At 52.7% G+C, this 26,566-nt stretch overlaps 1 protein-coding gene across 1 annotated transcript in view; it reads left to right on the forward strand.

Annotated features, from left to right (window-relative positions):
* Window positions 1-621: 621 nt before the first annotated feature.
* Window positions 622-26,566, forward strand: part of ALPK3 (alpha kinase 3) — a 33,613-nt gene continuing 7,668 nt past the window's right edge. Inside the window, exons 1-6 of the mRNA XM_087829260.1 lie at window positions 622-764; window positions 1,661-1,802; window positions 8,786-8,924; window positions 15,607-15,724; window positions 16,318-17,560; window positions 24,125-26,099. Coding sequence (XP_087685386.1) covers window positions 622-764; window positions 1,661-1,802; window positions 8,786-8,924; window positions 15,607-15,724; window positions 16,318-17,560; window positions 24,125-26,099 — 3,760 coding nt within the window. The remainder of the gene's footprint in view (window positions 765-1,660; window positions 1,803-8,785; window positions 8,925-15,606; window positions 15,725-16,317; window positions 17,561-24,124; window positions 26,100-26,566) is intronic.

Consider the following 26,566-nt stretch of genomic DNA (forward strand, 5'->3'; position numbering starts at 1 on the left):
GGGAGCAGCATCGCCGAGGCCCCTTGGGGGGCCTTGAACTCCGCGCACCCTGCACGCAGCTCCTCGCACCCCGCGCACCCTGCACGCAGCTCCTCGCACCCTCCGCGCCCTGCACGCAGCTCCTCGCACCCCGAGCGCCCTGCACGCAGCTCCTCGCACCCTCCGCGCCCTGCACGCAGCTCCTCGCACCCCGAGCGCCCTGCACGCAGCTCCTCGCACCCTCCGCGCCCTGCACGCAGCTCCTCGCACCCTGCGCACCCTGCACGCAGCTCCTCGCCCCTCCCGCCCCGCCAGGAGCCCGAGCCCGCGGGTCCGCAGGGCGGGCAGCAGCCGGGGGTCGGCTCCCGCGCCCCTGGCCCCGACGCCGGGCGGCCCCGCGCCTGGACGCTGCACACACGTCGCACGTCGCACGTCGGGCGTCGCTGAGGGAGCCGTCGCCGCCGCCGACGCCGCAGGGGCCCCTCGGGCCGGGCCGGGCGCCCCCGGAGCCTGGGAGGCCGCGCGGCGGGGGGAGGGGCGCGGCGGGGGAGGGACAGCGGCAGGTGACGGCCGCGGGCTATAAATAGGGGCGCGCGTCAGTCAGCGGCCGGCGGGCCGGCGGGCGGGCGGCAGGCGGGCGGCATGGGCTCGCGGAGGGCCCCCAGCCGGGCCTGGGGCGCGGGGGGCCGGGCCTGGGCGCGGGGCGACCGCGAGGACGACGGCCCCGTGTGGACGCCCAGCCCCACCAGCCGCAGCTACCTGCTGGGCGTGCGGCCCGAGACCAGGTGAGCGGCGCCCCGGGGGCGGGCGGGCGGGCGGCGGGAGGACCGAGGCCCGGGGGAGGGGGGGGGAGACGGGACCCGACCCCCGGAGGCCGCGCCCCTCACGGCCCCTCCGCGCCCGCGGGCCCCTCACGGCCCCTCCGCGCCCACGGGCCTCAGGCCTCGCGCTGCTCGCGGCCGCTGAGGAGAAAGGGGCCCCGCGGGGCGACTTCTCAGGCCCTCAGCGCCCCGCCCGGCCCCCGGCCCCCGCCGCCCCCGCGGGCGGGCCGCGGATTCCACAGGGAGCGATAAGGCAGCGAGCGAGCGCCTGGAATTCCTCCGGGCGGACGGACGGGGCGGGCGCGCGGCGGGGAGCGGGGCCTGGGGAGCTGCGGGGCCCCGGATGGGGCGGGGGCCCGGGGGAGGGAGATCTCCCACAGCGGGGTTCTCCCTCCGCGCCCGGCGCTCCGGTCTCCCCGGGGCCTTTGGGGGCGCTGGTGCGGCGACGGGGCGACGGGGTGAGGCTGGGGTGCGGGTTGGCGCCGTCAGAAGATTCCCGGGGGCGGCTCTGAGGGAGCCAGTCGGGGGGACGCGGCGCGGTGCCGAGGGAGGGGCCGAGCGATGTCCCCTTTCGTCGTGTCCGGGAGTCACGGGTGGGGGTGCTGTGTCTGGGGGCCCAGGTCACCCCAAGCGTAGACGCCCAGGCGGTGGAGGAGCGGATGGGCGCCCCGAGCGCGCAGGGCCGCGCGCATTGCCATGGAGATGACCCCTGCTGACCCCTCGGGCGCTCGGCTGCCCTCCCCCTCGCGCTTTTCCCAAAGGGCGTCGTGAGGCGCGGCCGGGGTGCGGGGCAGGGCAGCGCCCCCCCCCACAAGCTGTCTAGCGCCCCCCCCAAGCTGTCTGGTGCCCCCCGTCCGCAGCGCCCGCGCCTCGGGGACGGGCACCAAGGACACGCGGGAAGAGCCCCGGCCCTTCCCCGGGACTGGCCCAGTTCTCTTGACCTTGGAGTCGGAAAAGTTCAAGTGTAACCGGAACCTGTTTCTGCACAAAACTCGTCAAATGGTGTCACATGCCTGGGGCAGGGCCGAGGGCCTGTGCCCGTGACCGGGTCAGACGGGAGGAGGCCCCCCGCGGGCCCCGGACGAATGTCCCCTGCTCCCCACTCCCGGCTCCACGGGGAAACACACACACACACAAAACAGGGGACATCCAGCCCCCAGCTGCCGGGGAAGAATGTCCCCTGCTCCCCACTCCCAGCTCCACTGGGAAACACACACACACACAAAACAGGGGACATCCCGCCCCCAGCTGCTGGGGAAGAATGTCCCCTGCTCCCCACTCCCAGCTCCACCGGGAAACACACACACACACACACACACACACACACACACACACACACACACACAAAACAGGGGACATCCCGCCCCCGGCTGCCAGGGAAGAATTCCCCCTGCTCCCCACGCCCGGCTCCACGGGGAAACACACACACACAAAACCGGGGGACATGCCGCCCGGGGCTGCCTCGCGGGAGCCTCGCACTTGTCTGACACTTGTCACTGTGCCTTCCCCGAGCGTTGCCTCCCATGTCTGGCCTCTGTGGGTGCCCCGGACGAGTGGAGAGAGAAGCAGGGCCTTTCTCGGAGACAGCGTCAGAGGGAGGGAGAGAAGGGAGGGCGGTTTGGAAACCAGGCAGAATGGGGAGGGCCAGGGATACAGGCTGTTAGGAGAAAGGCTGGAGAGTGGACTCCGCGCTCACTACCCAGCTGCCCGGCTGAGGGGAGTGTGGGCCCAGGTCTAGAGCCTGTCTCCCAGCACACACCGCGCCCCTCACCCGTGGCCCTGGAGGGGTCTCTTGTCCATAGTGGGCCCTGGAGGGGTCTCTCGGCCATAGTCAGCCCTGGGGTCAGAGATCCAACATATAAATTGTCCCGCCAAACTGTAGGCCCAGCCCCCTAGGGAGCCCAGCCTCTGGGACTGCACCCCTGCGGGCAGGTGGGGCGTGGGTAGGCTAGAGTCAGCTAAGAAACCACGGTGGGGTGGGTGCAATTACAGTTTCTGAGGAACACTCAGAAGTTCCTGCCTCCTCCTTTCTTGGAGGCCCTGGTCCGATCAAGGGAGCGCAGAGGAGCAGCAGAACCCCTATGATGTTTGCTACAGAAGACTTTGTAACACCTGTTTTGCTTAGGCCAGGAAGCTGTCTAGGGCTTTGAGGGAAACTGAGGCATCGGGTCAGCATTTTCCAAGGGCCTTTTACAGCCCAGAATATATGAAAGCCAGGAAGATTGGGAGGCCTCCAGCTTCCGTGGCTAGTCCTGGCTCTCCCCAGGCCCGCTTCTGTCCTTTGTGGAGAGGCGTTTCCTTCCCGAGCCTTCTATTTCCATTCTGTAAAGTTGGGGTGGCACTGAGAACTCTTTTAGGCCTTTCTGCCCCAACACTTGACACCTCTGATCCTGAGCCCTTCAGAGTCAGTAAATGGGGAGTTCCCTGCCTGTGACCGAGCCCAGTTCTGGCCCAGTCAGCAGAGCATAGTCATATCTTCTATCTTCTGAAGACACAGTGCCTCCATCGCCCAGGATTCCTCCAGACCTGGCCGACATTGAAGGGTGGGGCCCAGAGAATGGACAATGGGACCAGGGAGCAGAGCATCCCACCAGCCCCGGAGAGAGAGCCCGGGAGGGGCCGCTCCCAGCTCAGCACCTTGCCCACTTGCAGGTGGAAGCTGTGGAACCTTCGTTTTTCTCTCCGAAGTAGCTGATTCTCTCCCTCTACTTCCCAGGGAAGAAATCCAGACCCAACAGAGGAGAAATCTCTCGATTCTGAGGAGAAAGGCAAAGGAAGTTCATGGTCAGGAAAGGATGGAGTTGGCCAGTGCCTTGGAACCATGGGAGGTTCCTCCCACGCTGCCTCGAGAGGATTCTTAAAGCTCTGAGCAAAGGCAGCTGCACTCTTGCTTTCTTCCCATCTTTCCTGGAGCAGCAGGTCCTTCTGGGAGGCAGGACCCTTCCTGTTTGAACAATGCACTTCCCGTCCTTCCCTCCCTCTTTCTCTCCTCTTTCTGTTTCTTCATTCCTTCCATGAAACAGTTGTTGAATGCCCACCGTATGCCTAGCGCCGTGCTAGGGGCTGTAGAAGCCACAGAAAGAGCTAGGTTTGAAGACTGGGTGGGCAGGACTTAGTTGAGCAGAAGGAAAGACGGAGGGCTTTCCAGGCAGGGGGGACAAACATAAGGGCCTCGAGTCCAGGAACAGATGTGTTGTGCCAGTAAGGAATAGGCTGGTTACAGTAGAACCTGAGTGTCGGGAAGCAGAACCATGTTGTGGGGGTGTGAGTAGGTCAGGGAGGGCCTTAACGGCCCAGTCAAGGAGTAGAGACTCGGTATAATATGTGGTGGGGGGACTGCAGCACTTTTTTTTCAGAGGAGGGGGTTGAGGTGGTCATCAGATAAGGAGTCATGAGGGTCTAGATCAGAACACAACAGCAGGAGGAGAGAGAGGGAGAAAGAAGGGCCAAGGAGTGTTGATGGACTGAACCTGGGGGTTGGAGGGGACAGAGAGGAGCGAGAATGGCAGGTTTAGAGCTTCGGAGTTTGGGCAAGTGCTGGTGGTATCCGCAGACCCACGGGAGCGGAAGCCATGATTTTGGGTAGAGGATGAGTTTGATTTTTTGGTTATAAAGAGAGAGGCTGTCAGTGGAGCTTTCTTGTCGGTAGAGATGCAGAAACATCGAGCAGGCTGGGCTGCTGGCAATGAAGGGAGAGCTGTTCCCATGGTAGGACAGCTGCAAGGAGTGAGTGTGGGTGGGGTGGCCCCTGAGGTCTCCCAAAGAGCCATGGGAGGTGGTGGCCGCAGACTTCACTGGAGATATTTGTGTTAGGAAGGTGGAAAGAGAGGTAAAAGTTGGCTCATACCAAGTGGGCTGGATCTCCACTAAGGGGCAGCCCTAGGGGGTCCTCCGCACCCCCCAGTGGCCTACACAGCCCCTAGCTAGCGTCCACCCTCAGCTGCCTCGGGCAGAAGGGACGGTCAGGACTCTAGGCATAACGGCCCTGTGCTCGTCTGACGGAGCTGGGCACCGCCTGGCTCCTGCTGAATTAACTGCTTTGTTTCTTCCTCCTCTCCACTGTCCCAGCTGGTTTGCCTTGTGTGGCCCCTTTAACCAAACTTTAACACATTAATCGGTGTTCTTCAAGCTACCTGTGTCCTCCTAGCCTGGTAGGGGGTTTCCAGGGATGGGGGCTCTTTTCCCTCAAAAGGCTGCGGTTGAAGCAGGAGCTGCCCCCAGGCTGGTGCGCTGCGGGCTGGAGAGCCGTGCAGTGCGTCAGCTCTAGGCCTCCCTTGGGGTAGTCACTGACGTGCCAGGGACACACCTTTCTCAGACTGCAGCCCTAATGGGCTCCCTTTCTGCCTAACCGTTTCCCCGGACTCTGCTGCATTTAACGAGCTCTTGGTTTCAGATAGACTGGTGTTTCATGGTGAGGCCACTTGCTAACTGGAACAGGCCAACTAAGACAGCTGGTCCCTTTTAATAGAAAGACCTCTGGGCTCTAGGTGATGGCCGGTTAATACTTTGCAGACTGTTGTTGATTTCGCCGCCTCCTCTCCTTGCTTTTTTGGCCTAATGATTCCATTTGCTGTTTTTGCTTAGCTTATCAAGCAGCCGGTTGTCTCTCCCCAGCTCTGGAAGGTAAATGCACATTGCATTACATTTCTGACTGCTTTTTCTCTTGGGTATGGACACTGAGGGGCCTTTGGGTGACTGCTTGTGCACTAACCAGGCTGCATGGGGTGAGGGGAGGGCTGGAGGGTGGGTGGCGGAGAGTGTGAGAGGTACTCACGTGAGCATGGGTCTCACAGGGGCCACACATGCTTGCATGGACCATTTGAAAGGGGTGCAGGGACCCAGAAACAGGCCAGGGTTCTGAGATGCCGGCACTATCTCTGTGCACCTGGGAGAGGCATCATGGGACTGGAACAGGGAGCCACCGGTCATATGACCCACTGCCTCATCCTAGGTTTTCATGGTTTCTGTAACCACATATCTAGGTTTGACACCTCATTGTCTATCTCCTAACTGTGGCTACTGCCTTCATTTTTTTCCCTTCAGTCCCTTAAGTTCTACCACCTCACACTCTGAATTTCCCTTTTCTTTGGCTCCTCTCCTCCCCTGCAGACTGTGAACTCTGTCAGGTCAGGGAACACTGTGTTGGTGTCTTCCTGCATTAGCTTGTTCTCTGATTCTGCCACAGAGCCAAGGCAGGACCTGAGCAGGCCACAGGTGGGGTTTGCCCATTGAATGACTGTCCTCTTGCCCCCTGAGCTGGGGATAGCTCTTTACTCCTGACTGAACCAACTATTATAATAAAAATTGGGAGCATTTCCTGGCTATTCCCACCACCTGGACCTCATCTCAGACTGATAGATTTGGGGAGAGTTGGCTATAATTTCTTTACACAGAGAAGTATTTTTAAGTAGCTAACTGGTCTCAGTAGCTAATAATGTCTACAGACGTGATTAACACCTACCACATAAGTTTCCTTTGGTGGAGAGGACAGTGAGGAACCCTGTTCTAGATGGAAGAAAGGGTATTACAACTAGTTCAAAGAGGAGCATGGTCACTGCTGAGAGAGAGACGATCTTGGAAGTTTGTTTCAAGCGAGGTAAAATAACCAAACCGAAGGGCAAGCTTAGGGTCCTTTGAACATTATGTAAACTGCTGATTCTGGTGTTCTCCAGAGAACACATGATTAGGCTGTGATAGGCTTATGAGGTCACAGAGTTGGAAGGATTTGGAGGTGTCAGGGTGGGAACAGACCACTTCCAGATGTGTGGACTTCCTGGCTTTCCAGGGGACTGGAGGCAAGCAGCACGCTGACTCCACCCCACGTCGGAGTGGTTAGGAGGATGGGGACCAGAAGCACGTGACATGCAGCAGAACAGGACCGTGTCTGCAGTTACTGCTCCTGACGTGCACCCCAGACCCATTCCCCAGAGGGCCTCATCCACACATGCCTTTCAGCAGTTACTATGATTTTCCCATTTAAACATTTTTTTTTTAGAATATAGCTTAAGACCTAGTGTGGAAAGTTTGAGAAGATAAGTGTTCTTTCCTGTCCAAAAAAAAGTAGTGAAATAAAATAACTACCTGTTGTTGAATATTGAGCATGAGCACTTGTCTCTGCAAATTTTCTTGAAGCTTGATTTTCATGTTTTCTTATTTACCCAGAAGTTGAAATTATTTTCTTAGACTTGCTCAAGCAGCTTTATCCTTAAGAGCCTAAGCTGAATATTAGGTCCAGGCTCACGTTCATGAGTAAAGTAGGATTCAAACCAAGTAGGGAGGGCATAATTAGGAATGTTTTGAATTAGTTGCAAAATCGTAGAAATCTGATTGCTTTTGGCATGGCAGCTTCCTCTAGAAACTTTGGCTGGGATTTAATATTCCCCAAAGTCAGAAATTGCTGTTAGTATGAGAGCAGCAGGAAATGTTTTCAGATGTTTTATTTCCTGAGTGTCAGGGAGTTGATAGTCTGGGTCCTGAAGGACCCTCTGCTTCTCAGCAGGTTAAAGGGAAAGGAAAAGACACTGACTGAAGGAGACGAGTTGTAGGTAAGAGGGTTGCAGGGAGTGTTTGTCCCCTCAGGTGTTCAGTTTGGGGAGAGGTCAGGTTCCCCTTTCTAGGTAGTCTGGGAGAGGACACCCGTCATACCCAAAGGCCCAGACATCTGCATTCCTGTAGAGGAGCCATGGCTGTACCCGTCAGTCTAGAAGTCTTACTTGATTCCAGATGCTCTTCTTGGGATGCAGCCTTTCTCTTCAAACTCAAGTCCAGAACGATATCCATGGAGATGACAAATTGAATGTGGAAGGCATAGGGTTGTAGATCCCACAGATTCTCACCCTGCCCACTCCTGGTGGAGAGATCACTGGCAGACACACACTGCCTGTGGGTGACCACCCCCTGCTCCGCGAGGCACAGAGAAAGGCAGCTTTGAATGATTTGTCTTTCATCACAGTTCTTACTGCTTCTCTTCACTTTACCCCTCACAGTCCTCCCTGCTGCTCGTAATAGGGTATGTGAATTTGGAGGGGGAGGAGGGCTGGGCACAGCTTGTGCACCATACAACCTGGCTATGTGGTTACGCTTCACGCCTAGGGATGCCTTGAATCTCTGCTGGCCCATGAAAAGGTTTGGCACGGTGGTTTGCTTCCTGTGCCCAGGAAGGGGAGAACTATAAATGCTGAACAGTGTTGGTGAGTCTGTGCTGGACTCAGTGAGCCCACAAATGCCTCTGAATTCTGGGAGATGGACCTTCACAGGGAGCCTAAAGTCCCATTTGTTGTTTAGCAGTCCTGCTGGTTGGTCCTGGAGCTGCCAGCCATGTGTTCACCTGAGCATGTGGTCTCCAGGGATGGAGCAGGCAGCCATGGCTGGCTTCCCATGGCAGGTCCATAGCCCTGTTTAGGGTCAGAATTCACTTGAGTCTCTCTTTTCCAGTACCCCTAGGATCTTAGGTCTAGACCCCGCCATTGGCTGGCTTATTCTTTGTCTGCTATGGGTCTGTGCTCGCAAATGCAGGATTTTTTCCTGAGCCCAAGCTTTAGGATAGGCTCTTGCGCTCTTAGGACTTACGTGTCCTTAAGGGTTGGCCAGCTTTTCCCTCTTTGGCATGAGTGGAGGCTCTGCTATGCTGGGGGCTCCCTCTCTGAGGCTGGGTCTGTCCATGCACGAACTTTCCTGGAGGTGAAAGGTGGAGGGTGAAGCAAGGCCCCTAATAAGGATGGGATGGGATGCCAGGCTGGTGTCTGGCATGGTCAGGAGTCTGGCCTGTGGTCAGAAGCCTTGCTATTGTAATGGATCTGGGTCAAGATTCCATTCAGCCCCTTGGTACCATGGCTGCTCCCACCTGGCCAAGATGCCTAGGCTTCCTTGAAGAAAGACTTAGTCAAGTGCTGGCCATGCCCTGGGATGACAGATGGACATGGTAAGATCTAAGCTGCCTTGGGCAGCGCAGGCTGTGGTATATTGGGGAAGGCTGCTCTGAATAGTTCTTTGCCTTTCCTAGAAGCACCTTCTGCTCCATCATTGCTCAGCTAACAGAGGAGACCCAGCCAGTATTCGAGACCACACTCAAGTCCCAGGCTGTGTCCGAGGACAGCGACGTCAAGTTCACCTGTATCATCACAGGTAATGAGGCCATCTCCATGTTCCACAGAGCAAGGTCCAAGGGGGCTGTGGGATGGGCATGGAGGGAGATTGACTGTGTGCACAAAACTGTGCAAGTTGACATTTGTTTTCTTAGTTTTCTCTCTAGTTTAATCACCCTGTGTAAGCTGGGGTTCCTTTCACCTCCCATTCTGGAGCCATATACACACCCTGTCCTTCTTCAGAGCCTGTCTTCAATAAAGGTTTCTCACCTTCAGGCATATACTTATACTACGGATGAATCTTAGTTCCAAGAAAAGAAATTCAGTTGAATTTTTGAAGCCATCTCCCCCAAAATTCCTATTTGAGAGTTGAGTAGTTTGAGGCTTGGGAGTCTTCAGCCTAGAGACTGATGTACAGTGATTCTGACTGCAGACCCTGGAGACAGACTGCCTGGCTTGGAATGCTGGCTTGTCTCCTTTTCAGTTATGTGGTACTGAGTAGGTTACATAACCTCTCAGTACCTCATCTGTAAAGTGGGGAATGAACATAGTATGAATGTCATAGGGTTGCTGTGAAACTGAATGCATTAAATACCTGCAAAGCATTTGGAATAGTACCTGTCATACAGTAAGTACCATATAAGTGTTAGAAATGAAGGCCATTATTACTTGTATTTCACTGAGCTCCATGGTAGAATTTGGAGCCACAGGTTGGTAGAGTAGGAAGCAAAGTGATGTTCCTTGGAAGGGGCGGTAGAGGAGTGAGAGACTGGAAAGCTGGACCCAGGCATTGCCCCTCCCTCAGAACTCCCAGGAGTCTCCCACTGTACCAACCTGACCCACCTCAGGTCCTGCAATGGGTGCCTACCCCTCCCGCCTGTGCAGCCAGTAGTTCAAGGGTTCTAGGTCAAGTTTTCCTCTACAAGCCCATATTTTATATCGGGGCGATTGGTGGTTTCTAGCTGTGAGTTGTCCTGATTCTGGGGGGGCCTTGTCTGCTCTAGCCAGCTAAACCGCTTCTCTGGGATTAGGTCCCCCTGGGCAGTCCTCATCCTTACCCAGAACCCTCTGAGTTCCAGTCTGAGAACCCCATCTATTCCAGGGGGCACAGAGATGTGCCTATATCCCTTACCTTTGTACAGCATAACACATTTTGCATAACACTGTTTCCGTTGTCATTGAATTCTTACAAAACCCAGTGAAGTAAGTGCTATTATTAGTCAAATTTTACAGAGAAGGGAACTGGAATAGTTCAGGTGACTTGCCAGAGCCCACAGAGCTGGTGAGGAGGAGATACAGCCTTTGCCCTGCAGTCTGATGCTGTCTGCTTATGCCTGGGTCTACCTTCCTGTGGCACTGACGGTTAAATGCGGCTCTTTCACCACGCCATGCTTTTGCATATGCTATTTCCCCTATATAGAAAATCCTTAATCCTTCTTTTTAAAGAAAATTAAATTTTATTTTACCAAAATAAAACTAACACATGCACATCGTTTAAGACATCAAATTATACTAAAAGGTAATTTTATCAGAATACAGCAGTTCACCCCTCCCACCAACTTATCTTCCTAGAAGCAACTGTTTCAGCCCTTAGCTGCTGCTGCTTCTGGTTTATCTACATCTCCATAGTACTGAGTAATATGTGAGCACTGCTAGCTTCCGAATCTTCAGGTTTAGATGCTCTCTAGTCTTCCTGTTACAGTAGGTGGGGAATTAGCTCTTTAACATAATTTCCTCTGCTTCACTTATTTTCTCAATATAGTTATATCATGATTTTTGCCTATGTTAATACTTACTGTTTACCTTTTGATGCCTGTGCAATATTACTTGTAACTGACATTGTAGTGTACTATGATGTATTTCTTCTGTTTTTCTAAAGTTAGTACTCTAGTTTTTCATTTAATTAGTTTTTGGTATTGCTGATTTTTCTTACACATTCTAATAGCCTTTTTTTAAAAGTTGAGTTTAGAGAGGGAAGGAGGGAGGGAGGGAGAGAGACATTGATGTGAGAAAGATACTACAGGGATTGGTTGCCTTCTGAATGCATCCCAATCGGAGATGATCCCACAACCTAGGTATGTGCCCTTACTGGGAATTGAATCTGCCACCTTCTGGGGCACGAGACAACACTCAACCAACTGAGCCACACTGGCCAGGGCCTAATAGCCTTTTAGTACAATTTTTTGCTGATCCTTGCTGTCAGTTACTTCTTTGGAGCCATCCCTCTTGTTGATCTCTATTCTTCTGTCTGAACTGGTGGACTCTTAGGCCTGACCCACAGCTATTCTCCTGGGTCTTCCCTTTGCCTTCCTCCTGGGTCGATTCTGTGTCCCCAAATCTCACGCCTTCCTTTTTCTCGGTTTCCTGTATAGCTTTGTTGAATGACATCCTTCCATCGCTTAAGCGGGTCCTAAAGGTGATACAATAGCAGGAGGCATTGTGGTGACCAGCTCTCAACGTATGTCTCCTCTGAGTCTTTCTGCTCCAGTATGATTTTGCTGCTTTCTGCATCCAGTCCATGTTGACATCCTGGGACCTCACGGCACTGTCACCCTGTAGGCTCCCTTTGTTTCTCTCCTGTGATGGATTTCCTGTGTTTTGTATTTCACGTTTCTTTTTCTTTCTTTTTTTCTTTCACATTTTTCTTTCTTGATTACATTTTTGTTTTGGTAGCTTCCTAGGGAGAGTCTGTGGGAAGTAGATGTTAGACAGCTTGTGTCTGAAAATGTCTCTTTCTCTGCTTTACTCTTGATAGTTTGGCTGGATATAGAAGTTGAGGTTAAAAATAATTTTCCTTCAGAATTTCGAAGAGATTGTTCCATTGCCTTCTCGCTCCTCATGTTGCTGTTTGGAGCAGGAGGAGAGTTTGGTTCCTAATTCTTTGCATGAGACAATTTTTCCCCTTCTCTGGAAGCTTGTAAGAATGTTCTGCTATTTCATAATGGTGTATCTTGATACGGGTCTCTCTTCATCCTGGGGCATGCTTGGGCACTTTCAATCTGGAAACTGAATGCCTTCAGTTCTGGGAAACTTGAGATTATTTTGATGTTGATCTTCCTTCGTCTCCTCTGTTCTTTCTCCCTGGAGCGTCTGTCATGTGGACGTCTGCTCCCAGGGACTCATTCTCTTATTTTCCGATCCTTTCTTCCCCTTCCGTCTGTTTGTCTTTCTGCTCTGCTTTCTGGGACGTTTCCTCAGTGTTATCTTTCAACTCTCCTAATGAATTTTTAATCTCTAAGATCTTTTTGAATCCTTTTCGGCAGCATCCTGTTCTTTTCGAGAATGTATTATCTCCTCTTTACTCTCTGAGATGACCAATGATAGTTTCTATAGCTTGTGTTTCTTCCAGTTGGCTTTTCTTCTATTTGTTTTAGTCCATAATCTTCTATTTACAAGCTTTCCTTAGATATCTATTTACCAGCTGGACGAATTTGGGTAGGAGCCTTAATTTCATGGGCCTGGATTTCCTCTTCCTCAAATTGGGAATTAATAACATTCTTCACAGGATTTTTGTGAGGATTAGATGAGATAATACATGGAAAATGTTCAGCTCAGTGTTTGGCACATAGTAAGCCATCAGTAAATGTTAGCATTTGTTTTCACAGGATTGTCATGAGAGCCAAATGAAACACTGTATTTGAAAGCTCTTTGAAAACTCGAGATTTACATTCATTATGACTCTTCTCTTGAATCTGAGCTTCTCCAAACTGGGCATGGTTGTTGGGAGGAGGCTGCAAGTTCCAAGTTGGGTTCCAGGCTCAGGCCTGCTGGCTGTGAGCCAGAGGTAGCAGGGTGACAGAAAAAAGAAAGACCACAGGCTCCAGTGCTGCTGGAGGCTCTCCTGGCCAAGGCTGGGCATGGGTGGTTCGGACGTGCAAGTGTGTGTATCAGGGAGTGAAGGACCTCTCCTGCTTTTGTGTGTTTTAGAATGCAATTCATATTATCCAGGGAACAAGGCAATGTTTTCTCCCCAAATAAAGCTGTTTCCAAAACCCACTTTTGCTGGGGCCCGAGGCTGTCAGGGCCCTGTTTTGCGAGGAGGCACCATGGGCGATGTAGGGCTTTGGCCCCAGTCTTGAGGCTATGGGGTTCAGTCAGTGTCAACTCCTTCCCCATTCCTGCCCCCTCGCTGCAGCCTGGCTGGACTCAGATGCCCTGATGCCGAAGCCCTACTAGGCAGGTCATGGGGTAGCGAGGCTCTGAGCCGGGCCCTTGTAGGGATGAGATCATCCTACAGGATGGTGAGGGCCCCCGTGCTGGTCCTGGCCATACACGCAGTGATGTAACCAGGGGCTTTAGCTCACAGTGGAAACATGGGGTTCACTTTACAGTCAGGGCTGCCCAGAGTATGTTCCTGGCCGACCTGGCTGCAGCCTTGCCTCTTGCTCCCTGCTCTGTACACAGTTTCCCAGTGTGCCCTGTGCTTCCACCCCCAACTCTCCTGTTGTGTTCCTTTGTCAGGCATGCCCTTCCCGTCACCTCTGGTTTGTTTGTTCACTCATTCCCTCACTTACTCATATACTCACTCATCCAGCAGGTTTTATTAAGTAACTACTATGTACCAGGCCCTGTCTAGGTGGTGGAGATATAGCAGTAAGGAAGGTAGGACTCCTGCCCCCTTGGGACATAAGTCTGGGAGGGGAGCAGACAAGGAAACAGTTATAGTGCTATGAAGGGGGAGTGCAGGCACTGGTCCACCCTTCAAGGCCAGTTCAACAGCTACCCCTGCCATGAAGCCTTTCCTGGTTCCCCAGCCAGGGTGCTTGCTCCCTTCTCTCAGGGAGCACTCATTGCGTTGCTTCATTCATTCATCTATAGACGTTTAATGAGTGTTGATTCCACACTAGGCACTATTCTAGAAACTGGTGGCACAACAGTGACTAACACTGATAAGTCCTGCAACTGATATTTCTACAGGCAGTTGGAGAGGATGGACACAAACTAAGAAGCTTGTAGTATAAGATATCGGGTAGCCATGCATTCTGTGAATAAAGAGAAACGTGGTGAGAGGGTTAGGAAGGGCAGGGAGACAGGCTTCTCTGAGGAGGTGCCGCGAAGGCGAACAAGGAATTGCAGTGTGATGTTCACATGGTGTGTGAGAAGAGAGCCCACAGGATCCTGTGGCTGGGGTGCAGTGGGCAAAGCAGAGTTGTAGGAGTGAGGCCAGTTGCTAATGGGGCCTCCAGATCAGGAGGCCTTAATGAAATGGGAGCTGTTGGGGTGTTTTGAAAGAAGGAGCGCCATGGCCTGATTGGAGGAGAAATGAAGACAGCGAGTACAGACAAGGCTTTCTAATTTTTTTACGGTAAAGGAGGGAACAGAGAAACGGGGGGCAGGAGCTAGAAGAGGATGGGGATCCAATGAAGTTCATTTTAAAGAAAGGGGACAGTGCAGCAGGCTTGTGTGCTGATGGCAGTGTAAAGTAGAGAGGACAAGTTTGGTGATGCAGGGGAGAACAGGACCAGTTATTGGAGAGATGTCCCAGATGAGACAAGAGGAGGTGCGGTCCAACGTCAGCAGCTTTAGCTAGGTGTGTGGGCAGTTTATCCATAGCCAGTAGGGAAGGGAGAGCAGGTGTGACAAATGCAGGGATGTGGGCACCTGTCTCATCTATTTTGCTGTGCAGTAGGTTCCCTGGGAGCAGACACCCTGTCTGTCCAGCTTCTCTGTCTTCGTACCCTCGCTTGGCAGTCAGCACACAATATATATATTTGAGGGGATGTATGTTAGGAGTCTTAGATTTCTAACAAGTGTTACAAATCAGCTGGAGTTAGCTGAATTCATTGGTGAGGCTAAACAGGCTTTTTATGACATTGACAGGAGTGCAGCCCAGCCCAGGCAAGGAACAGAGCCAGCATTTGGAAGGATGTTGGGATTCTCTCTAGTTCCCAGCTCTTATTCTGTCCTGAACATCAACTTCATTTTTCCATCTCGCTGTAGACCACCTTTGTCTCCTTCTCAGTCCATGTGGCAGAACATGGTTGTACCCCTTTGAAGTTATATTTCTAGACAGCAAGGGTAGGCTCTCTCTTGGTCCTAATTCCCCAATCCTAGATCAATGATTTGGATTAGATTAGCTTACTGGGTATCTGTTACTGGACCAGTCAGCTGTGTGGCCAGGGAGGCAGGGAACATGCCACTCCAATAGTTGGAATTTCTCCTTGTGGGTAGAGCTGGGAGTCCCCAGAGAGGGGGCATTAGGAAGACACTTCAGTCCTCCTTATAGCATGAATGTGAGGGAGGGAGGGAGGTGATGGTGGATGAATGGATGTTTTAGCCATGTCGTCAAATAATAGCTCAGGAACCTGGAATGAAGGAAGGAGGGCTCTTGGCAATGGTGCTGGTGTTGAGGTGCTGGGGGTGACCTCTGAGGACAGAGCTGTCATTACAGTCAAGGATGGGAATAGGCCACTGGAGAAAGGAAGCTCATTACTACCAGCCAAGGCTTTCTAGAAACTTCTTCCTTCTCTTCTTACCAGGAAGCTGGGAAATTTCTCCTCCATATTTGCCTTCCAGCTGCTGAAGAGGAGCAGTTTTCCTTTGACAGGGCCTAGCTTCTAAAAATAAGCCGAGCCATATGATAGCCCTGCTTTCCCAGCAAGCCTGGGCAGGTGGGACAGTCAGTCTCTTCAGGTGGTGTGGGGGAGCCATGGCATCCTGTTCTCTCCTCTCACTCTTTGGAACTAATCTTCCTGCAACCCAGTCTCCTGTTTCCTTCTTAGGATACCCAGAGCCAGAGGTGACCTGGTACAAGGATGACACGGAGCTGGACCGCTACTGTGGCTTGCCAAAATATGAGATCACACACCAGGGCAATCGCCACACACTGCAGCTCTACAGGTAAGGGAGAGGGGCCTTCTCTGCCCTGTCTGTCCTCTGAGGGTTCTCTGGCCCAAGCCCACCCTCAGCAATAGAGTCAGCTGGATGAAGATGCCCAGGTAGGTCTCAGGATGGAGACCGGGGTTCTGTTGTTGAGTTGAACCACCTGGTGAACCGTGTCTGCTGCCAGTGTCTGGGATCTCCTAAGGCCAGGGTGGGAGTGTTTTTGACAGCCAGAGAGCTGAGTGCAACCAGAGGAGGTCCTGACCCTCAGAAACATTTTCCATGAGGTCTGCTGCCAAAAAAAGCTCCTGTGTCATCCTTCACAAGGGCCGTGTGGGTCACTTGCTTCTGAAGGGAACTCTCCTGTGCCCCAAGTCTAATCCCCCTGGAACAGCATGATCTTGACCAGCTTCCACATTCTTGCTAGCCTCAGTTTCCTCAACTGTAATGAAGAGTGATGGATGTGGTGCTGTCTGAGCTAGGCGTAGCCCTCGGGGTGGACTTGTAGGGACTGGGACCGCATGCTCAACTCTGAGAGGCTCTGGCTGTGGGGAGTGAGGGCCTCTCACCTCCCAGGGGGAAGAGTTGGCATCCAATGCTCCTGCCTCTAGGTGTCAAGAAGAAGATGCTGCCATCTACCAGGCCTCTGCCCGGAACACCAAGGGCATCGTGTCCTGCTCAGGGGTTCTGGAGGTGGGCACCATGACTGAGTACAAGATCCACCAGCGCTGGTTCGCCAAGCTGAAGAGCAAGGCTGCGGCAAAGATGCGTGAGATTGAGCAGAGCTGGAAGCACGGGAAGGAGGTGGCGGGAGAGACCGACACCTTGCGCAAGCTCAGCCCCGACCGCTTCCAGAGAAAGAGGCGGCTGAGTGGGGCTGAGCTGCCAGTCCCCTCGGCCCCCACCAGGGAGGCTGAGGACAGGACCTCAGCAGCTTGGCAGGAGGGGAAGACTGAGCCTGGTCAGCACCCAGGTTTGAGCCTGATCGACAGTTTTGCCCCTGGAGAGGTGACCGCCAACGGGGATGCTGCCCCTGAGAGTGGGGAGGACAGAGACCGTGGCCTGTTAACACACATCCGTGAGGCCATGGAGCTGGAGCCTCAGAGAGCCCCCCAAAAGGAGTCTGGGGCCAAGAAGAAAAAGAAAGACGAACCTAAGCCAGGCCTGCGGAAGCCAGAGTCAGAGAAGGCAGCTCGAGGCCACTGTTCTGAAAACTGTGTCCCCAGTTCAGACAAGCCTGACTCCTGTGGGACACAGGGGCCCATGGATGCAGAGAAAATTCAGACCTGGCCCAGAGGCAGGGCTGCGCAGGGGCCTGGGCCCACAGGAGTAGACAGCACCAGGAAGCCAGCCCCAGCCGTGGGCTCTCCAGACCAGGCCCAGAGTGCCCCAGCCCCTGTCCCAGCCCCAGACCAGGAAGTGTATTTCTCCCTGAAGGACATGTATCTGGAGAGCACCCGGGCAGTTGGGCCTTGGGGGGATGAGGGGTGCCACACACAAAGTGGCAGAGAACCTGGAGAGAGGCCCTCAGGGAAGGGGCCCAGCGAGGGGAAAGGTGAGAAGGGGCCTGTTGCCCCTGGCCAGCCCATGCCCTCAGCCCCCCAGCCAACTAGGCCTTTCAACAGGAAGAGATTTGCCCCTCCGAAGCCCAAAGAAGAGCCCACCACGAACAGCAAGCCCGATTCTTCCCTGAGCCAGACTCCAGAACCCGGAGCCCAGAGCTTAGGAAAGGCTCCACCCCAGGCTTCTGCCCAGGTGCCTACACCCCCTGCCCGGCAGAGACACAGCACACGGGACAGCCCCTTGCAGGGGCCAGCAGGCCATAGGACTCCAGGGGAGGTAAGTGGGTGCTGGGTGCCTAGGGGTCGCTCTGGGAAGCTGACTTCATGGAAACTCTTGCTGCAGCGGTTCGGCAGCCAGTGAACAGTGGGATATTTATAGACGGGGTGGGGTGGGGATGGAGTGCCAACCTGGAGCAGGGGACCACAGGCGTGGCCCTTGCCCCAGCCAATCTCCAGATGCCAGGCATGTGGCCAACACAGCCTGACTGTGACCCTCTGCTCTGACAGTGTGGTAGTTCGCAGCCAAGGGGCCTGTGCCCCAGAGGGAGCTGGAGGAAGACAACATTCTGTGTTGAGGAAGAAGCCAGTGGAGAGTTTTCTGTGGGCTCTCCTAAGACAGCAGTTTCATGGGGGACAGGAGCAGGAGTGTGCTGTCGTGTGCAGCATATCTCAGCCTGGGTGCTCATTAGAAGATTTTAAAATACCAGATATCCAGGAAATTCTGGTTTAACCTGGGTTTTTATCTAAGACTTTGGAGTCGGTGTACCTGTGTGCAAATCTGACTATCCTTAGCATTGTATGATCTTGAGCAAGTTGTAACGTCAGGATAATAATAAAACCTACTTCACAGGGCTGTTGCAAGAATTAGAGTGCTTAGCACAGGGCTTGGTGCATGTTAAGAACTAAATAAATGGTGGTAGGTATAAGAGAGTACTATGGTGGAAGACAGAGGTAGACTGCTTTACCTGGGAACAGGAGTGTCATCGCTTTCTGGGGACTAGGTAGCCAGCCAACAGAGAAAAGGTGATGTTTTGTGTGGAGACTGGTTGGGAGTCTCTACTCTTCAAAGAAAGAGGCAGAAGGATGAGAGTCTTAAGGAATTTTATGGGGTTGGGGGAAAGGGTGGGTGGGCTGGGATTGAGAGGATGGACAGAGCAAAAGGAGTTTGTCCTGTTTAACGGCTGTTTCATGTTTTGGGGGCAGAGGGCAGGCAGTATTTCACAGGAGTTTAGGGAAACAGTGCATGTTTTATAGTGGGACAGAAAGAAAAAGTGTTTCAAGAGTGGCAGGGTGGATGAGAGAGACAGGATATACTGATACTGAGAAATTATTCGTTGTTTATCTGAAATTCAAATTTAACCAGGTGCCCTATGTTTCTTTTTGCTAAATCTGGCAACCCTAAGTGGAGACAGCATTTTGGCGGGAACTATGATAAGACTCTTTCTTGGGATGGAGGGAGCAGGAGCCTGGGCCCCAGGAAACAGGAGGAGCTGCTGAGATCAGTGCTTCACAGGAGTCTGGCAGAGGGCAGATGCTTCTTGAAACCCTGAAGGGATCACCTGAGGGCCAAGCTGCCACAGCGCCTCCTGGAGGGAGGGCTGGGGGGAAGGATGCTCCATGAAGGGCCGAGGGGCTACTTTCCCATGGGGAGAACTTCCATAGGGGAAGGAGGGAGAGACCAGCTTCAAGGGTGAACAGGGGAATTGGTTTCATTTCAGTGGTGCTGAGGCTAGTCTGTGGACAGTCATTCACAGGGCGCTGGAGTGGGGTGAACTTCAAACCAGTGTCTCTGGAATCCGTTTATGACGCTCATGCTTGGTCTCAGGAGATTTTAGCAGCTGATTTGTTGAGTTCTGATGGCCCAGATGAGGCTGTTTCATGTACTTGACAGGGCACAGGCTGGGCAGCAGGACGTACTGTAGGTATGGCCCTCATGGGGCCCAAGGGAGCTCGTTTGGGAAGTGACCAGGCTGGTGGCCAAGGCTGGGAGTGAATCTGGCTTCTGCACCCATGGGGGTGGGGAGCACCTATCCAGGGTCCTGGCAGGGCCTCCTTGCCTCTTGAAGATGTGGGCACGGGGAGGCTGCTGCAGTGGCTCTGCTCCTGCAGGAAGCCTGTGTGGCTTTTATTTCATTTATTTTTATACTTAAAAAAAATTGTGAAACATACATGTGAAAAGTGCATTTAACATCTGTGTGTGTTTTGAAGCTGTTGCTTCTTAGTGGCTGGATTTGACCGGTTTTTCATATTTTCACAGTTCCAAATCTTTTTAAAAACGCCTTATTTTTTGGATTGTGAAAGAAACACGTGGTCATAGTAGAAAATATGGGAAGTCCTAAAAATTCACCTATAATTCTATGCTACAGAGACATCTTGGTGTATCTACCAGTCTTTCTGCATATGTAGTTTATTAGTTTTTTAATTTAATTTGTGCTGTTACTCTGGGCATGGCACTCTACTCCTCATTATTTCGTGAGCATTTTCTCATGCTTCCTAAAAATTATTTGAAGAACTTCATTCTTGTTGGTTGTGTATGACGCCACACTGTGCGTATTTTAACCATGTCTTCCACGGTGTTTACTCTTGTCTTCCCAGTTGAAGGTTAGTTAAATATTAATCTACATTTTAAAATAATTTTATTGTGTGAATTACTTCATTTGATTTTTAAATTAATCTGGAATTGATTTGGGTGTATAGTAAAGCATCAGTCTCTAGATCAATTTTTGGCTAATAAGTAGGTAATTTCCCCAATTGTCATTTGTGAAATAGTTAACTCTTACTTATTAGTTTCTGATTCTTTCTTTATATACTAATTTTTATAAACACTAAAGCCTATATACGCACACATCTGTCGTAATCCATTAATCTGTTTGTTGATTCTCACAACAGAATGATCTTGTTTTAATTATTATAGTTTCAATTTCTGGCAGAGCAGCCTCCTTATACTTCTTTAAAAAATTTTTCCTAGTGCTTCTCTCTTGTTCATTTTTGTAGAAAAACATTAGAATCGTCGTTTGAAATTCTCCAAACTCCCAGATATCATTGGGTGTGTTTTTTTTACCGTGTGTCTTTTTTTTTTAAACATTTTATTTATTTATTTATTTAATATATCTTTATTGATTTCAGAGAGAGGAAGGGAGATGGAGAGAGAGAGATAGAAACATCAATGATGAGAGAGTCGATCGGCTGCAGCCCGCAACCCGGACATGTGCCCTGACCGGGAATCGAACCCTGATCTCCAGGATCCTAGGTCGACGCTCAACCGCTGAGCTACGCCCAGCTGGGCTACCTTGTATCTTTTATAGTCACCATTTCTAAAAACCACATTTTTTAAAAAGTGATGAATTGCTCTAAGAAATTAAGCCCATAAAAAAGAAAGAAAAAGTGATTAATTATTTTTAACCATGTCAAAAGCCTATTAAATACTTTCCTGGAAAATAAAAGTCAGATTTGCATAGTCTTATTTAGTAAAACTTGCTAGGTAACATATTTCTAAATAGCTTTATTGAGGTATAACTTATATGCCCTAGCATTTACTTGTGTAAAGTGTATAGTTCAGTGTATACGGTTCGAAGTTGCAGCGCCTTTGCCACAGCCCAGTTTCAGAACATTCCCATCACGGTCAGAAGATCCTGGCTCCTTTCCCAGTTAACCCTTGTTCCCAGGCCCAGGCGTCCGTGATCTGCTCTGTGTCCCTATGCGATTGGTGTTTTGATTGGGACTGCATTAAATATAAGAATTAATTGGGAAAAATCTGTATCTTAATAATTATCTTTCTCATTTGGGAGCATGGTATTTATTTCAATTATTCAAACCTTCTTATCTCTTTTAAAGTCCTGTTGTCTCCTTCATGTGGGTCCAGCATGTCTCCTGCTAGGATTGGGTGCTTTCGGGGTCTCTGCTTCTGGAATATGAGGCCCCCGCTCCCCAGCGCCTGCAGTCTGTTTTGACTTCCTTTCCTGAAAACAAGGGGTATCTCTGGCAGCTTCAGTTAGGCTCCCACTTGGCCATGGAGGTGGAGCAGGTGCTAGGACAGAGCCCTCTTGGGCTGCTGAGAACGTCCAGAGACCCCCCAAGCACAGTCATGCTGTTCCGACAGCTCCCTCCCTGGGCAGAACCCGCCTTGCCGAAAAGTACTTGGTGAATGGGAACTGGCTGTCCCTGTCCTCAAGGGCTGCTTTTTAGTGCTCTCACGTGATGCCTTCCCTGAGACTGCCTCAGGGCTCTGGAGCTGAGGTGCAGGAGTATGGGGACATCTTACCTCAGAGGGGACAGTGTGGGTGTGGGGAAGCTCTACTGACTGCCTTGAGACTTGAGTGTTCCTTCTTTTTTAAAAATTTTTATTTCTCAATTACAGTTAACATTTAATATTATTTTATATTAGTTTCAGGTGTACAGCAAAGTGGTTAGACAATTATATAATTTACAAAAGTGATGCCCCAATAATTCAAGTACCCTCCTAGCACCAAAGTGTCTCTTCTTTTTAAAAAAATGTATTTACTTTTAGAGAGAGAGAGAAACACTGATTTGTTATTCCACTTATTTATGCATTCATTGGTTGATTCTTGTATGTGCCCTGACCAGGGATCAAACCCACAACCTTGGTGTATCAGGACGATGCTGTAACCAACTGAGCTACCTGGCCAGGGCCAGAGTGTCTTTAAAAACCCTGTAGGTCCTGAGGATAATGGTCCCAAGATGCAGGCACTCTCCTCCCCTAATAATGGCTCTTTGGTTTTTAGAGAATACGTGAATATAAGTATCTTCTGAGAGCATTGAAGGGAGTGGAGCTGTGTGGACAGAAGGACACGGAAAGTACAGGGGAGATCATGGAGAGGGAGAAGTTTGGGAAGGTGACTTCGTGAGCTGTTTATAAATCCCTGGGCTTGTTCCCAAGCTGTTCACGCATGGATCTGGTTCTGAACAGCATCTTAGAAATGTTGAGAATGGAACTGAGACCATCGTCCAAGTCCCAGACTGGCCACTGGATGGCATACACACAGGACAAATCTGACAGCACAGCAGAGGCTCTGAAAACAACTGACGCTGAGCTACCACCACCTCAGAGGCTGAAAGGAACTTGCAGCCTGAACGCAGTCAAGTACATTGGCCACGGGGGCTTGCGTAGGTGATATAATCAAGGAACTTCCTCCACTCGTCACCTCCTGCCCTTCCCCTTTCATGCTGGTTGAATTGTTCCTTCATTGTCAGGAACATTCCTATCTGCCCCTCTAAGCACCTGTGGTTTTAGTCTTGGCTCTACAGTTATACATTCAATGCCGTCAGTTCTTTGGCGGTGGTTTCCCTAATCACCTTTAGTTGACCGAACTTTGTTCTCTAGAAGTTTCCTCAAGCAGGGCACATGGAAACAATATTCCTTAACTCCTTGTATGTTCAAAAATAATCCTCTTAGCTTAGCAGTTTTCAGGAGGTTTCTTCAGTAGTATACTTTTGATGGTGTTTTTTGAGATCTGCCACTTTCCTTGTTTCCTTGGACACCTCCCTTATGTGTCTTCTGCTTGATTTCCACCCAGCCCTCCAGGATCCTACAGCTCATGTAGGTGGAGTTTTGGGGCTTGTCACCCTAGGGTGAGTCCTCGATGTACGGTAACTATTTTGCTGGCATATTCTGAGACCTACTGAACAGTTTCACTGTTCACCTGCTGAGCTATTCCACTATTTTCCCCCATACAGCTTTTGTTCCAGCTTAGCCCCCCAGTGTTGCATCTGTCTGCTTTTTACAGCCTTGACCCATTTTTTGAGACTGAGTTTTATTTGCCTCTAGTTTCAGTAACAGTAGAGTTTGCCTTTGTCTTGTTTACTTTGTTGGGTTTGATTACATCCAGGAGGAAAAAAGGCAAATTACTCTTATACCACTATGGTTAGACAGTAAGTCCTTTAATTATAATTTAAATGGTGGCATTATAGTATAACAGCAGAGAACGTAGGATTCGGGGCTGGACACACCTGGCTTCTAAACTAAACTCTGATACTTACTATCCGATGATGGACAAATCAGTATTTTTATCAGCCCATCAGTGTTTTTATCTCTAAAAGATACTCTCATAACTATTTCATATTGTGAAGATTGAGGTCGTATACACAGACACACGCACACACATACACACACATTCACATACATATACACTTCACCCATAATAATTCTGTCCAGGGCACTTAGTGCCACAAGAGGGACAGATGGATTGCTCAGAAGCCCTGGGGAGGTGACCCTCCTGCGCATCTGGGATAGCACGTGGGCAGGGCGGGGGAGATGGCACGTGGGTGGGGGAGGTGGATGGCACGTGGGTGGGGGCGGGGGGTGGCACGTGGGCAGGGCGTGTGGATGGCACGTGGGCAGGGTGGGATGGCACGTGGGCAGGGCGGGTGGTATGGCACGTGGACAGGGCGGTGGGGTGGCACGTGGGCAGGACAGGTGGATGGCATGTGGGCAGGACAGGTGGATGGCATGTGGGCAGGGCGGTGGGATGGCACGTGGGCAGGGCGGTGGGATGGCATGTGAGCAGGGCGGTGGGACAGCACATGGGCAGGGTCTTTCAGGAAGGCAGGGTTTCTTCAGGGAGAGGCGAGAAGGGCCGGGGCTGGACCCGGGTGCTGGGTATTCCCTGGTCTAGAGTCTGTGATCAGGGAGGGGTTGGGTGGGCAGCTTTGGCACTTGGTCACGTGCCCTTTGCCTCCGAACACCCTGCGGGCGCCCAGAAACCAGGTGGCAGGACTCCTGTCAAGGCAGTTCTGAGTAAGGTCAGAGGAGGCTGGGATGCCAGATTGGATATAGGTCCTAGGCCTGTGCATTAAGTTCTTGCTTTTGTTCATGTGTTCTCAGGCCCCAGAGTCCCAGGTGACCGTGGCTCCCACTGTACCGGCCAGGAGCACTGGTGGCAGCACACCCAGGAGGCAGGGCATCACCGAGCCCATGGATACAGAAACCCAGGAGAGCCGAACATATGCGGATCAGAGACAGGGAGCCGAGAAGAACACGGAGGCAGAGGGGAAGATGCAGGTGGATGGGAGCACACAGGCAGACAGGAAGACACCGGTGGGCACCGTGACTCAAGGAAGTGAGGGGACAGAGTCAGGCAGGGATTCCCAGGAGGATGTGGTAGCCCAGGGAAGGGCAGGGACACAGGTGGAAAGGACACAGGAAGTCAGAAAGACACAGGCAGGTGAGAAGATACAAGAAGACAGAAGGACACAGGATGACAGGGGGACACAACCAGAGGGGAGTGTGCCCATAACCATTAGAGTTCAGTCAGAGAAGTCAGCGACCAACCTCGGCCCACAGTCCAGAGCCCCTGAATGCTCACCTGCAGAGGGGCCCAGGACTCCTCAGATTATTGAATGTTTTAAGCAGACCCCAGAAAGGCCCTCTGTCCCACAAAGACCTCGTTTCATGCTCAGACCTGAGGAGGCAGCAGAAGCAGCCTCTGGTAACCAAGAGGAAACTGTGCTGGGCCCCCTGTCAGGAGGCCTCACACTCCCAGTACTGCTTCCCAAGGGTAGTCTGGAGCCGCTGGGAAGAGAGAGATGTTGGGTGGCAGGGCAGTTAGGCCCGGTCAAGGACAAACCAGAGGATAGCCTGTTCCAGTGCCCCAAGGAAGAGCAACTGTCTGTGGATCTGGGAGGCTGTCCTCCCACCGGCCTGAGCCCGGAGGTGCCTACTCTGCCACCTGGCACCAGCCTGACTGAGAGCTCACAGCAGGGGGTGCAGGCCTTGCCAAGTTCTGTATCCCCGCTGCACCTGGGGCTGGGTACCCCCACCCATAGTCACCCACCAGAAACCGTGGCAGCCAGCAATGAGGGGGCCTGCGCCAAGATGTCAGATGTGGAAGGGAGGCCCTCAGGCACCGGGAGCTGCGACCCTGGCCTCATAGATTCCCTGAAGAATTACTTGCTTCTGCTGCTGAAGCTCTCCAGCACAGAGACGGGCGGGGGGGGCACGAAGTCCCAGGGGCGAGCTGCGCCCAGGGTTCAGACGCCATCACCCTCACTGGCCCCCACTGTGGAAGTGGCTGGTCTGAGTCCACAGACATCACGGCGCATCCTGGAGCATGTGGAGAATGACCACCTGGTGCAGAGCGCGCAGACGCTGCTGCTCAGCCCCTGTACCTCCCGGCGCATCACTGGCCTCCTGGACCGTGAGGTGCAGGCTGGCCAGCAGGCCCTGGCTGCTGCCCAGAGCCCTGGCCCCAGCCTCCTCACTGTCCCTGCCATCGTGGTGGGCGAGGAGGAGGGCCCTGGACCGACCTCAGAAGGATCCAGTAAGGGTGAGGAAGAGGTTCCCCTTGAGAGGCCTGGCCTTCTGGGAACCTCCCAGGAGAGCAGCGTGGGGGGTCTACTGGGGGAGGCAGGTGGGCAGGCAGCCTCTGTTCAGGGACCTCTCTCAGCAGAGGGCAGAGCCCAGGAACCCTCCCAAGAGGAGGAGTTCCCACAGGAGGTGCCCACAAGTCTCCCCGCAGCCACCCCTGAGGAACTGGCTCTGGGGGCCCGGAGGAAGAGATTTCTCCCAAAGCTCAGAGCAGCAGGGGATGGGGAGGCAACCAAGCCTGAAGAGAGGGAGAGCCCCACGGTTTCCCCCCGGGGACCCAGAAAGGGCCTTTCACCTGGGTCCCCGGGGACTCCTGGGCGGGAGAAACGTTCTCCTACCCAGGGCCGAAAGGCAGGCCTGCTGGAGGTACCACGGGCAGAGGAAGAGCAAGCAGCAGGAGACCTGGGCTCCAGCCCCAAGGCCAGTGTGCCAGATGCAGAGCTGGCCCTGGATGAAGGCAAGCAGGAAACTCCGGCCAAGCCGAGGAAAGCCAAAGACCTACTAAAAGGTGAGCAATGATGGGGACAGGGCGTGGCTTCAGAGAGAGGGCTGCCCCGCAGAAGACATGGCTGCAGCCCCTGGGTTGTGCGTGCCTGCTGGGGATTTAGAGAACCTCCTACAGGGTCCTTAAGTCATGATTCCCCCAGGCTTTGGCATCCGGAAGGGCTGCTTCTCCTGGCTCCACCACTTGGAGTGGTAATGGTACCTACTCTGTAACATCGCAAGGGTTGAATAAGATAGAATAACTCTGGTGCTAGCACAGGGACTGGCCTCCACGGCGTCCTAGCCTTGTCGTCCCTCTATGCAGACCTTGCCCATGAGCATAGAGTGGTTGGGACAGGTTTGAGTGCAGGTTCCTGGAGTTAGGGGCCTGGGAGATGGGCGGAAGTTCCTCTTTTGACTGCTGTCTGTGTCCTCAGCTTGGAGCCTCTCCCTGGCCCAGGAAAGGGGTGGGTTCTTTCTAGCTAGGACACG

This window comes from Miniopterus natalensis, chromosome 22 (assembly GCF_054644295.1).
Source record: "Miniopterus natalensis isolate mMinNat1 chromosome 22, mMinNat1.hap1, whole genome shotgun sequence".
Classification (NCBI taxonomy): Eukaryota; Metazoa; Chordata; class Mammalia; order Chiroptera; family Miniopteridae; genus Miniopterus; species Miniopterus natalensis.